The sequence below is a fragment of the Anarhichas minor genome, unplaced genomic scaffold (genome assembly GCF_050575085.1).
Source record: "Anarhichas minor isolate MPS153535 unplaced genomic scaffold, ASM5057508v1 ptg000043l, whole genome shotgun sequence".
In the NCBI taxonomy this organism is placed as follows: domain Eukaryota; kingdom Metazoa; phylum Chordata; class Actinopteri; order Perciformes; family Anarhichadidae; genus Anarhichas; species Anarhichas minor.
The window spans coordinates 4,913,156-4,926,691 of NW_027466489.1; the positions used below are offsets into that span (position 1 = coordinate 4,913,156).

At 41.5% G+C, this 13,536-nt stretch overlaps 2 protein-coding genes across 2 annotated transcripts; both read right to left on the reverse strand.

The window, feature by feature from the left end:
• Window positions 1-654: 654 nt before the first annotated feature.
• hyal1 (hyaluronidase 1) lies at window positions 655-4,096 on the reverse strand. The gene is made up of 3 exons (XM_076110962.1): window positions 2,736-4,096; window positions 2,553-2,642; window positions 655-1,908 (listed from the first exon to the last, which is right to left on the reverse strand). Exons 1-3 carry the CDS (start codon window positions 3,642-3,644, stop codon window positions 1,582-1,584), a joined length of 1,326 nt encoding a protein of 441 aa, XP_075967077.1. The 5' UTR covers window positions 3,645-4,096; the 3' UTR covers window positions 655-1,581.
• Window positions 4,097-5,312: 1,216 nt separating this feature from the next.
• On the reverse strand, window positions 5,313-10,820 carry hyal2a (hyaluronidase 2a). The gene is made up of 4 exons (XM_076110961.1): window positions 10,577-10,820; window positions 8,973-9,945; window positions 8,309-8,398; window positions 5,313-6,791 (listed from the first exon to the last, which is right to left on the reverse strand). The coding sequence occupies exons 2-4, from the start codon at window positions 9,900-9,902 to the stop codon at window positions 6,399-6,401; spliced, it is 1,413 nt and encodes a 470-aa protein (XP_075967076.1). The 5' UTR covers window positions 9,903-9,945; window positions 10,577-10,820; the 3' UTR covers window positions 5,313-6,398.
• Between the last annotated feature and the right edge of the window lie 2,716 nt (window positions 10,821-13,536).

A 13,536-nucleotide genomic window follows, 5' to 3' on the forward strand; every position in this document is an offset into this window, starting at 1 on the left:
TGGTCCTTTACTTTAGTAGTTTGATTCCTAGAATATATATTTTTGGATAACTTCTGTGTATCTGTAAAGTAGGTCGCTTTCACAGTATATGTCACACTGAAATGTAGAATAGCAGAGGCATAAAGTAGCGGTTAAACCTAAACTCAAAACCACTGAGGGGCGGGGCATAAACAGGCTGAGGTTAATTGACGTAGCTAGTTAACCCTAAATAACAAGAGTAAAACTAATGCGTCTTTGTCTTTGATGCAATATTTATTGCTCACCGTTCATGGTCTTCAACATGTTACATGCAAGAATCCATAAATCTCCATGAAGTCAAACTGCACATTATTAGAAAAACAACGCAGCGTTTACCTTGCAACATGTGACGGTCAGAAAACTGCTTGTGCTCCTCCTCCGTGCAGCAACACCTGTCACCTGAGTGAGAGTTCCTACCTTAATATTAAGTTTATATAGTTTTGAATGAAGTGTTTACTTTTGCATAAAAAAAAACGACGTTATGCATTATATAGGTTTTTGGTTTTGTCTGTAGAGAGAGGAGAGGGCCCTAGTTTCAGAAATTGTGGTTTAGCAACTTCAAAAAAAACTAAGTTGTGTTTACTTGATAACTAAACTCCCAACAATGGTAATATTAAAGACATCCCCCAGACACACTTTAATACTGAAATACTCTTTATTATTTGAGAAATATGTTCCACAAAATAAGTAGAATTTACTACTTAACAATCATTGTAAACAATCCAGAATTTATGAATGTGCAAATATTGGTAATTTCAAAAATTCAACTCGCTGGACAAAAGATGTCTTCTACTTCACTGTAAAGTCCGTTCTCACTGTGAGTTACAATACCCATACTACCATATATTTATTATGCCAGAAAAAGATTTTGATACATAATATGTCAAATGCAGTATGACAGAAATACCAGGAAGTCTGACTACATCGCACACACATCGCAGTATGCAAGTCATCATGCTTTTGTAGCTATTCTGACCCATAGTCCTTTGCCATGTTATGAGGAAGTAGTGTGTCACAGTTGAATGCAAACTGCATGCAACAGTGTGCACTTTGTAAGGGCAGCTGTAGTATGTACTAAAAGTAAAAAGAAAAAGTATGCGATTTGCGTTGCAGCTTCTGTGTTTGTGTACTGGAGGTTTCAAGTTTCCACATCACACTTGTGTAAGTTGACCCGAAATCTTGCTCTACATACACAAATTCAACTCAGATTTAATGTTAGCATGGACAAACGTCTTCAGTGTTTTCTAGTGTCAAACCCTGCACACACAGCATACTGCACAGTGAAGCTCAAACATCATAGTGAAGTAACAATAAGCTAAACTTTGAGTGGAGGGGGACTTTGAGAGTGAAATGTCAAAGTTTTAGGCTGATATCTGCAACTCTGATGGTAAAACCATCAGACACATTTTATGCAATTAAACAACATTCCTTAATTAGTATAGTATTACATCATTAGTCTGCTTAAATTGTTAAATGGGGATTTAATCCAAATCATCTCCCATGTAAATCAAGGAAAAGGTATTAGTTAAGAAAACACAAACATTCTCCCTCCAGCAAAGTCTTTTATCCCTGAATTGTTTTGGAGCAGCTCTCACCGCCCCACCCTGGGTAACACTTGCACTGAAACTCAGACTTCAAGAACGTTACCTCGCGTGTTCTCATCTGTCCTATAACTCTGTAGTTCTGCCGTCTGCCTGGTTTCTTCTCAGACACCACCTTCCACGCGGCAGGTTCCAGGTGGAGGTAGACCTTCGAGGTCGGGTTCCTCCTCTGGCATCTTCCCTGAGAGGAACAAATGGTCTGGCTGCAAAGAACGGCCGCCGCCGTTACGTTCACCAGATAAGGACCCAGAGTGTCATCGATGTAGGATCTGATAGTATTACAAATGACCTAAAAGAAGGAAAGAAGCAAGTTTGAGGAAATTATTGAGCCTTATATAAAAAAAAAAGAAACTATATACTTGTGTTCCATGTTTAAAATGTGCATATATTCAGTAGGAGTGCCATTGGATGGGATTTGCTGACAATAAAAGAGATACTGAATAATGCCAGAAGAACAATTCTAACGCATGAACTACAACAATAAAGTAATGCACAATTTAAATAGTTTTAAAGAAGCTTTTTTTTTAAACTCTGAGAAATATCCAAAACATATTGGTAAAATAAAATGTACTAAAAAGGGGTCAAGTTGCTGTTCTTGTTTTTAAATGGTCTAACTGTAAGAACACACACCATCAAAATGAAAACATGTCGCACAGCTCTGCTCCAGTACACTAAGCTTTAGGTTTATGTCTTTTTTTTGGTCTATCTTGCCCTCAACAAAACAACATCACCATCATTTTTTCTGAACATTTTTCAGAAAATACTCTTGATCAAAAAGAGAAATATACACGATCATAAACACAAAACGTGTAGGCAGGTATTGAAACATACTGCGTGCATGGTTTCATGGTATTTCATGGTATCAGAACCAACAAAGTGAAGAGCGGATCACCTTGACAGCCATCCAATCGATCTCGGTAACTGTTGGCCTACCTGAGATTTGGAGAGGGCATGGTCGCCCCAAAGCACCACCCCGGCAGATCCTAAAGCAGCACTCTCTCCGATGGTGTAGACCAGGTGCTCCTGCAGGAGGACAACACAAGAGGTTAGGCAGAACGTTCAGACCAAACCGGGACAATCCCAAAAGTGCATGGAGTTAAAACATCTGCCACTTGCCTGAGAGAGGAAATCTAACGTGTATGTGTAAACGATGCGAGCGTACGGGAACACAGGCGGTGCTGATGCAGTCAGCTGAGCTCCTGCTCTCATGGCCTCCAGGATGCGGTGGTGGGTGTAGAGGAGCACCTCTCTGTCGAGGTGTCGCAGCTCGAGGCTGAGGTAGATGTCAGGATAAAGAGCAGAGGAGATGTTCCACAACCACGACAGCTCGTCGTTCTTCTTTAGCTCTGCAGGAGGACACTCCCCCGTGTAGTTTGTGCTTTTGTCACTGTAGTAGTTGTAGCAGTTGGGAAAACCATAATAACCCCACAGCCCATTTGGTCTCTCCTGCTGCCCGAGTTTCAGCGTTTCCTCCATGAACTTCCTCCCAGCTTTCTCAAACTCTACCCGAGCGGCAGCGTCGACCTGCGCAGGGCTCCAGTCGGGATGCCTGGACCTCACCAGTGCTTTTGATCCCACCCAGTACACCTGCTTACTGTCCCAGTTTCTCTCCCATACAGGTCTCCAGCTCTCCCAGTCCACCACAGCCAGACCCTGAAAATCCCCGTCAGGGATCCAGGTGCGGATATTTTCAGAGGCCACTCTGAGGTGTTCATCGAGACTGGCGTTCTGCGGCACCCCGCCATTGACAGCCACCGCTTGACTGGTGTACCTGGGATACAGGCCGAGCTTTTCAGAGTAAAAGATGGTTATGTTTTCGCCCATAAAGGTCTGGTTCTTGTTCTGGACGATGCTGAACATGCCCAAGTCGAGGTCCACGCCATATTGAGAGAGACAGCTGGCAGTAGGAGCGTTCCACACAGTGAGGAAAGGCACATGGGAAAAAGGTGATGTTGCAAACTGCAGCCCTGAAACAAGGCTGATCAGGTTTAAGAAAAGCGGCACCTCATGATGAAAGGAACTCATCCCTGCAAAAAAAGGAAAACACAGCACTGCTGATATCCAGGAGTACAGAAACAACCAGTAGCTTCTCTTTTTGGACCAGTAACTTTGTTGTCCTCTTCATGTCAGTCAAATCAATGACTTTTTAACTTACTTTTTGTTAAAATCTTAAATCATTTTACCATTATTTGTGAATTCAATTAAACTATTTGTGATAACTAAGCTAACTAATTGTTTTCGTAACATTAACATAGCTAATTTGTATCAATGTGATGTTAACAAAGTTAGCTAGCTTCTCCTGCAGGCGAAGGTGGCTATGCAATTTACTAGATTAAAATGTGTGTGCTTGAACTGCCACCATGATTATATTACACGAAAGATAACTATTGACTGTGTCATAACGTATGAATAAAGCTTAAATCTTGTTTTCCTGTCTGTTGTCACTTTTTGTGTGTCTTTACAGTCTGTGGTCTTCGCTGTGAATTGAGAAACAAAGAGAAGGACAAAAGGTGGAGGTTCCATTCCAGGAGCCAATCAAATCAGTGGGTGGTTAGTATCATGACAGGATATTGCAAAATTACTACAAACACATTTTTCAAGTTGTGATGCAACTGATGTTTGTAAAATCAAAACTCAAATCAAATTAGCAGTTGTTGTTTTCAGACTCTGTATAAGTCAGCTTTTGACTTTACATGTTATTTGTCTAAAAATCCAGCATGGTTTCCCAGATAACCACACATGTTGATGTGGTGAAGCTACATGGAGCTAAAGCATTAATGTAGTGTGACACAACGATCTTGGACGAAATGACAAACAGTAACTTACCTATTTAACAGCTGGATGAGGATTTCGCTTTGCGAGACTACTTTGTGGTCTGAACGTGAAGGGAAAATCCAGCAGCAGTCTCATGATCTGAATGACACATACATGAGGAAGGAATGGGGAAGGAACAAAAGTGAGCACTTTCAACCAACCAATCAGAAGCGAGCAAATGTTTTCAAACAACCAATCAGAAGTGTGCACAGAATCTCTGCCAGCCAATTACAGGAATGCAGATCATTTTAAGGAGCAGATTTAAAGTTACAGGCAAATTAAAAGTCTGAACACAGTTTTCAGTTTGTTTGAAAAAAATTAAAAAGTAGCTGAAAATAAGCAGTTTACTGAAGAGACTTGACCTGGAAAGGCAATATAGTTCTGCTCTAAATAGCTGTCAAGCAAGCCATAATGAACTCTTCATCCTGCCAATTTAAATGTATGCCTTGCTCGACTCTTAAAAGCAGTAAAAATAACTCTTGGCTTAACGGCACCCTACAATTACATGGGGAAGGGGTATGAGGCAGCAGCCTGCAAAATGTTTCCCTCCCTGAGGACTCGCTGGCTTTGCCTCCCTTAGTGGACAAAGACAATTTGCCTCCCCTTAATGGACAATGATGACATGTGTCCCCCCCAGATGCTTGTCTTTTATTAACTGCAAACAGCAGAGCCAAACCTCTGTTATCTGAATACCAAATTCAGTTCAAGGATGGATTTCAAAATGCTATTACTCGTCGAAACAGCATTAAATGGTATAAATCTATGATTTACTTGTACGCTATGAAGCATCCAGACCCCTCAGGTCATCTGGGACAAGCAGTGTTCCCAGTATCAGTATCAAAACCAAGCAAGGTGAAGCAGCGTTCACTTTCTGTGCTCAGCATCTGTAGAACAAGCTTCCTGAATACCTGAGGTCTGATGAAACCGGCGGCTCGTTTAAATCAGGGCTTAAAACGTTGTTTACGGTGGCTTTTCAATAAATTGGACACATACTGTTAGCTTTCATTTTAAAAAGCAATTTATTCCTAATTTTTAACTACTTATTTGTTGGTCCTCATTTTCTGCTTGTGTTTTCATTGCCTTATGAATGCAGTTTTCATAGTTTCTTAAAGTCTTGTGTTTAATATATTTGTATGCCTCTGTAAAGCACTTTAAGTTATCTTGTGTATGAACCGCGCTCTATAATATAAATTGCCTTGCCTTCAAAGTTGTCTCTCCCCTCTACATTGTGTTGTGTCAATCTTAAAAGAAATTACACATGGATATTAACAAAGTTTATTTACTTGGACAAAAGTCAAAGTTGAGAAAACAGCATAAAAAGAGAGGCGGTCATGCAAGTGAAATTGTGGAACATACAAAGTGTCAGCATTTGCTTTTTAGATTCGGATGTAAAATAGCTTCTGAAATACAGAAAGTACTTTTTTAAGAGAAAACTAGTAGTCATGATTTGGACACAAAAATAAGAAAATATCATACAAAACACCTAAAAATACATTCAAATAAATAGTAATACTGTGATTGCCTCCAGAAAAACATCAGATGTCAGAGGTCATGTTGAAAAAAGTTAAAATTCATTGTGCTATTACCAGACTTAAGTGCATCAATTCCACCTTCACCACACACCTGCTGACATACATTAACTTGTTCCTCACATTCCCAACAAATGTCCTCTCTATGAGAAACATGGAATTTGACACCTTGGGAAACAGTGACCGAGAGGAAACAGAGCAAAATGTAAACAAGGTCATTTCCAGCGAGCCCTCAATTGTTTAAAAAAAAAAAAAAGATTAAAAGTTCTTAAACAAATATAACGTTGCAATTCCCACAGTGTTTCTTTCACAATTTCACTTTGTGTCATCCATATTTTACAGCAATTAAAAGAAAAAAAAAGGACACTCCTCACGTGTTCATCTCGTATGCTCCAGTATTTAGACGTATAAAACGCAGCCCTATCTACATGGTGTGTTAACAGAGGAGCAGAGAGACAATCAGTAAGATGACACATTGCAGTGCCGACGCCGTGATTTGAGATGCCGCCCCTCTTTGGTGCAGAGGGTCTGTCTGATCGCAGCCCTCTCCCTGATAGCCGCTGTAGCACTGGCACTGAAACTGGGTTCGAAAGCTTCTCTTCTCTTCTTCGCCGAGCTCACCGACGACCGCCGGCTTACCGCGCTGCGTGAGGATAGTGTGGCTGACAGGGTGCAGATGCAGGTAAACATGGCTGTCTGGATTTTGGCGCAGACAGCGGCCGTGATAAGCGCACAGCGTCTGGCTGCATAGCTCTGCTGCCGTGGAGACGTTGAGGAGGTATTGACTCAGCGGACCCCGCAGATACGAATCCAGGTCAGAGCAGCTGTTCTGGAGAGGACAAAAGGAAAAGAAACAAAAAACAGTCATCACTCACTTCAAGATTCACAATAAGACAGGTCTGCACTGTCGGCCTTTAACACAAAACCTGCCTGTGTTTAAACATACATTGATCAGGGGTGTGACTTTTAAAGTATTTCAACAGCTTTCTGTGTAACATTCAGTGGTGGAAGAAGTATTTAAGGCCCTCTTTCAGAAAGCCCAACCCTGAAATCTGAGTTGACTAACCATGAGATGGGAAACTCAAGAGTTTTCAGGTTCCTGAATAGCAGAGTTTGTTCAATCAACTCTGAGTTTGTTTACTCTGACTTGAGCTCGTGCTTGGTGAATGAAAGAAGCCATCATCAATAAGGCAAAGGTGCCATGACTCACCACGGAAACAGGAAAACAAAAGGCCGAGCCTCCATTTGAATCCAGTGGACGTAGAAATATGAACGCATGTACATGTGGAGTGGACACATTTATCTTGCCTGAGTCAGAGCGGGGAAAAGTGTCATTAAGTTAACACAAAGTTTTATTGAGTATTGTCCAATAATTCAACATTTGCCGGACTTACATTTCCTTAATGGATGATAAAGTGTCTGTCTGACAGTGTATTAGGCTGTGGCCTACATTACACTTTAAATATATTTGTCCAGCTTTAATCAGACGGGGACAAAACACAGCAACTGAAGATGAAAAATATAGTTGCAGAGCGAAGAAATATATAGACCAAAAGACGAAAGACACGTGATTGTAAGCTCACAATCTGATCTAGTAATAATGCGTTTGGTATACAGTGGATTTTAAATGTTATACATCTATTTGTTTCTCTGCTCAACAGCATTCAGTTGCTTTATTTCAGCTACTTCAAGAAAGGCAATACATTTAAACACCAGAATGCTGCTAAAACACGTTCAGACGCATACGCAGGCAGCCTATTTAAAAAAAAAAAAAAAAAAATTAAAAAAAAAAAAAAAAAATTAAAAAAAAAAAAAATACTTACTTTCAAACTACTCTGCAGCTGCACCACAATCCTGAAATATTTCTGATTTCACAATCAGAAATATTAACATCGGTGACAGCTGACATCAACTGTGTGCAGTTACAGCTTTATACATTCCTAAGAAGTGTTCGGTCATTCTCTGTGAGTAATTCTTTTAGCTATTTAAAGACTCAAGTATGAACCACGATCAATCACGGCAAACAAAAACTATTGCGTCTCATTTTCTTCAGTTTGAGTGAATGTGAGATATGCTGCAACAACTGGTTCTTCATAACTGGCTGATTTTATGATAAATGTGACTGGAAAAAAACAAACGCATCTCCTGTGTATCTGAGAACATCCATGCGACTCAAGACACTTCGTTTGAACCGGAGCCCTGAGGAACAATTGTTAGTTATCAGATGACACATCACCGACAGCAGCAGCAGAGTCAGAACTTACCAGATGATGTTTATGGTCAAATCTGTAAGTAGTGTCTGAGTGAATAATGTGTTTGTTTTATAATTAGCGTGCAGATGCTTACTCTGCTGCTTGCATAAGCTGCATCTCCCCACATGATGATCCCAGCTGCTCCCAAAGCCACGCTTTCCCCGATGGTGGACACGAGGTCGGTCTGTGAAAGACAATACAGCACTTTAAACCCCCCGTCGCATTCAACCTCATACATTTCTAAGACTGCACAGGAAAAACACACTGTTCAGTATCACTACGACAGGGTCAGGATGTTAGTGGGGCTACTGTGTGTGAAGCGCAGCACCAGCTCTTATCAGTTCATTCTTCCATAAGGAAACGGTCTATAGGGCGTTAGCAAGATTTTTCAACTTGACCAACACCCTTCCTGCGCACTCAACATAAATGAGAGGTATTTGGATGCCTGTCTGTCAGCTCCCAGAACAGGAAAGGACTGTGACTGCTGATAAGGAAAAGCAAAGCAAAGCTATAGCTCCATGCAGCATGCACTGATCAGAGAGAGAGAGAGAGAGAGAGAGCACTGAATGCTACATGGTCACTGAGAGTTAATCTTGGAACAAAAAGTCCATATCCTCTGCTTCCTAAATGTTATCATAGATCATTATCATAAATGACCGAACCCGCACAGCAACACATTCTAAACTTCATCAGATTGGTAAAGAATGAAAGAAATGTTTCAGGAAGGACTGGCAGTGGTTCTAAAGTGGGAGTATCACCTCTGTCAGCTGTTCCAGGGAGTTGGTGTAAGTGGGCCGGGTGTACACAAAGACAGGACGTGCCAACCCATCGCCTGATGAGGCCAGGCGCATCCCCTCCTTCACTCGGTTCCGGACAAACTGACGTCCAGAGTCTGAGGAACGCAGCACGGCGGCCATGTAGATGGAGGGGAAGAGGGCCGTGCTCTCAGTCCACAGCCACTTCAGCTGCTCGTTGCGGGCCACCTCCACATCGGGACAGCGGCCCGTGTAGTTCTCCAGAGTGCGCCTGTAGTCGTGGTTGTAGCAGTCGGGGAACAGGTAGAAACCCCACAGCTGGTTGGGCCTCAGGTTCTTGGCGTACCTCAGCGTCTCCAGCATGAACTTCCTGGCAGACATCTCAAACTCCTGCTGGGCCACTTTCCCCACCTTCTCCGGAGGCCAGGTGGGGTTCTTCTGACGCACCAACTCACGAGAATGTAGGCGGTACACATCTTTGGTTTCCCAGTTACGTATCCAGAGTGGGCGCCACTCCTCCCAGTCAATAACGGCCAGACCCTTGGCCCCCGGTTCCCTTATGTACTTCTGCACCCCCTCCGGCATCTTCTCCAGGTGCTTGGTAAGACTGGCCACCTGCGGCAGCCCCCCGTTCATTGCCGTTTTGTCTGGTGTATAGTAGGGGTACAAGCCCAAGCGGTCCCCGTAGAAGATGGTGAGGTTCTGCCTAACAAAGCCCTCATTGGGAGAGGCCACAATCTGGAAAAGGTCCAGCTGAAAGCGAATACCATGCCGCGGGGCACAGTCCTCAGTCGGGGCGTTCCAAGCGAGGAGCAGAGGCTTTTGTGAGTACAGTGGCCATCTCGTGGGTTTGAGCCCCAAAGCACAGAGGCAGTCCCATAGCAGCACGATCAGCAGCAGTACTTTCCAGTCAGGCAGAGTCCAGTACAACATGTCTTCAGATGTGAATGGACAGATGGGACCGTCGCTCTCTGCTCTACAAGTTTCAGAGGAGATGGAAATTTAGTCTCTTCAAATAAGCGGCAGTCTGTACATTCCTTCATGAGGTTAGCTACTCAAAAGGCTAATTAAAGTATTTATTATTAATATTTAATTACAGAAAACCAATGCTTCAATCACAGACTATGAGGCTGCGTAGTTAATGGCAAGAACCTGTAGATGTTTTTTGTTTTTATGTATTTAAAGCATCTTAGGTATTTGAGCAGAGTCTTACATTTATATCAACTGACAGAAAGTGACGTTTTACTGTTGTGCACTATTATAATAAATGTTTAAAACACAGCCTTGTAAAATAATAAGAAAATAAAAATCTAGCTAGTTTTAGTCTTTATTTATATATATATATATATATATATATATATATATATATATATATATATATATATATATATATATATATATATATATATATATTATTTGAATTGTTTTTAAAAAAGCATCCTTTAACGGCACACAGTTATTATATGCAGATTCATAATGCTCTCCAAACCCTTTCTGTTATAGTTGCTATAAGCTGGTTTCAATTAAATGACAGTTGGGGCACTTCTTGAGCAATGAATGACGTTAAAGCAAAGTGAATCAGTCTCCCTGCAGCTGGACAAACTTACCTTTGCTCGCAAACTGAGGAAGCATTCCAAAAAAACCAGAAGCCTGCGACTTCAAGCCGCGTTTCTTGTGTCGCCTCAAAAGAAATTGGACAAATTCAAAATAAACATTGCGTTTAAGTAAGAAAATGACGAGGAGGTGACTTTACAAAGGCATGCGTAGTACGGTCGGTATCTTCTAACTTCTGCTGTGTGTTGTTGGAGTGAAGAGAAGTTGCCCCCCTGCGATGTTGTCAGTTGAAACTCTGCTGCTTCGCGAGCCAAACCACTTTCAGGATGTACCATTCATGTGGAGAAAACGGGGGGGGGGGGGGGGGGGGGAGTGGCGAAACCAACCGGACATCCCAGCAGCTCCGTTAAGCGTGTCGTGTGTTACAGCGACGTGCTTCTTCAACTCTACTCTTAACCTCATGTATACATTCTGTGAAGCTACGCTTGGATTTCATCCTACTGTTTTTATTTCTCGAATAGATCTGTCCAAGAAGTCCGCCACGGACGCCGTGAAACAGATACACTGAGCAATGTCAAGACTCATAGAAGGTCACAGCGGGCCATTAGCCACATCCCTAAAAATACGATCATGCCCACAAATGACCACTGTGTTCCCGTGATCTTTAAGCGACGTTGCAATCAGATATAGCTTATGACTGCTATGACATTTAGGAATTGTGTGAAAACTTTATTCTAGTTTGAAAACATGGAGTATTTATTTGCTTTAAAGTAAGAAGAGCTTTCATATGAAAAAAAAACAGTGTTGTTCTAATTTTTTTTGCAATGTGTTCATGTAGGATCCCTTCAGCAGATGATTAAAAAAGGTTTACAAGACCTTTAGACCAGGTCCTAAAACTCATGATGCACATTTCAAAAATAGTGTTTAATTTAAAGCGATCTTAAGCAGTTTGCTGAACTTCTATTCTGTGAGGCTTTTTACTACACTCTTCGTTTATGTAATAGCTGTATTTGTGATTCACTTCTGTTCATTTTTGCAGGAGACTAGCGCCACCCTGGCTCAGGCTGGAATAAGTATTCAGACATTCTACTTAAGGTAGGAATAGTAGGATTTAGGTAGCAATACCACACAAATACTCCATCGCATGTATAGGTCTTGCATTCAAAAAGTAAAAGTACAGAAGTATCAAAAGTAAAAGGCTATAATCATTATGCAGCAGCACCTGTTGATGCATTTTAAGGTTGTAGCATGGGCAAGGTTTCACATTCCAGCTACTTTTTTAATGCTGTTTGGTTGTTTGGTTACGCTACAACAAGATATTTCATAAGCTCTTATAGGTTTTATCTGAAAGAAATATAATGGAGTAAAAAGTACATGTGCTTTTGAAAATTATATAAAGGCTTTAGTACAAAGTAGAATAAACATTAGTACTTGTGGAAATATACTTGATTGAATGTACTTACATTACACCACTGAAATACATACATATATTATATATATTATATTATGTATTGTCAGTCACTTGACGGTGTGAGATAATTATTCATAATGGGTCCTTTTTTCGATAATTCAAGAGTAAAATTCTGAATACAGCTTTTGTTGCTTAACCTGCTTCTTTAACATTCTCGTGTTGCTACTTGAGTGATGTGATTTCAATGTTTTTTTCCACTAATTCTCAGAGCACACATCAGAGAGTGGGCACAAGGCATCTGGAATGCAGATGTCCCTGCTGCCCGAGGCATGCGACGACAGCCACTGGCAATGGCTCAGTGAAGTAACCGAGTACCACATGCCACCCTGTTGCCAAGTACAGCAGATAGGACGGTGCCGAGCCGGGGTTAGACATGAGGGATGATGACCATGGGAGAAGAGGGTAGTGGCCGCGCATTGACACATTAACCAAATAAACCCACCAGTTTTCAAACTCTGTGTAAATTGGAAGAAGGAAATGTGAGTGTGGACAGCTGTCAAAAGTGTTTCTGTCGGTAACGTTTCGAAGAACGGTGTGTTACTCTGAAAATCAGACTTATTCTTCACGGATACTCGTGAGCTGACGGATCCCTGAGCTGCACATGATTGTGGGGTGAGGTCAAGGCCTGGAAGTGAGATGATTTCCTGTGTCAGAGTCCGTTCCGCTGTTTGTTTTCCGAGCTTTGCTGACTCACCTCGCCATGTCATCAGTTACTCTCTCTCTGTTGTGTTTAAGGAAAATGTAGAGCATGAACAACCCATGTGAATGAAGAGGGGAGGGAAAGGAACAAAGGAACGGCTTGGTTTTCCCTTTGACCTCTGCCTCCTGAACGTTACATCAGCAGAACTCAGCGACCGTCAGGAAGCAAAACACAATGGCAGGGAAACTGGAAGCACACCCGGCCACCTTCACTTTGCGTCCAAAACACTTAAATGCACTGCGATACATTTGGGTATTCGTGTGAATTGGTAAACTGAGAAATAAGGAATTTCTTGGGTTAGGCGTTAATACAAGTTTACTACCTCATTTGCCCTGATGGCACTGGCCAAAAATCAAGATCCAAAACACCTCATTTGTATGAGAGGAAAAGTAGCTAAATGATCTATTAGGGCTCTAAAATACATGCTGGTATTCCACTGCAGCTGTTTGCACCTAAACCCGCACGCTCATGTGGCTTATGTATTGATTAGAAACACTGGATGTTACCATACATTTTCCTAGATCCTTGTTTCTTTTCTTTCAGCAACTCTGTTAGTCACGTGCACTGTGTGTGATCACACTATATCTCAGTTAGATAATCCAAATGTGAAAAGAGAGCTATGTTACGTAATCCCTAAGAAAACAATATATATATTTTATTGTTTGTAATTCAAAGCATGTTCTACTTATTTTTCAAGCCTGCTGATAATTTATGACTATCTCTCCCGCCCACCTTCACATGGACAATGTATCCCTTTCATAAAACACCCTGAAGACACCCCAGAACACATTGCATAGTTCAACAGAGCTATACGGTTTCATATTCATGTTCAAGTTGTTTTT

What these genes read in the sequence shown, in the direction of transcription:
- hyal2a (XM_076110961.1), bottom strand. Translation starts at nt 9,902, where the DNA reads ATGTTGTACTGGACTCTGCCTGACTGGAAAGTACTGCTGCTGATCGTG. An exon ending in CCCTGGAACAGCTGACAGAG is followed by an intron (nt 8,399 to 8,972) that starts GTGATACTCCCA and finishes TGTCTTTCACAG; the next exon opens with ACCGACCTCGTGTCCACCAT. An exon ending in CAGCTTATGCAAGCAGCAGA is followed by an intron (nt 6,792 to 8,308) that starts GTAAGCATCTGC and finishes TGTCCTCTCCAG; the next exon opens with AACAGCTGCTCTGACCTGGA.
- hyal1 (XM_076110962.1), bottom strand. Translation starts at nt 3,644, where the DNA reads ATGAGTTCCTTTCATCATGAGGTGCCGCTTTTCTTAAACCTGATCAGC. An exon ending in CGTTAGATTTCCTCTCTCAG is followed by an intron (nt 2,643 to 2,735) that starts GCAAGTGGCAGA and finishes GTCCTCCTGCAG; the next exon opens with GAGCACCTGGTCTACACCAT. An exon ending in ATGCCCTCTCCAAATCTCAG is followed by an intron (nt 1,909 to 2,552) that starts GTAGGCCAACAG and finishes TCCTTCTTTTAG; the next exon opens with GTCATTTGTAATACTATCAG.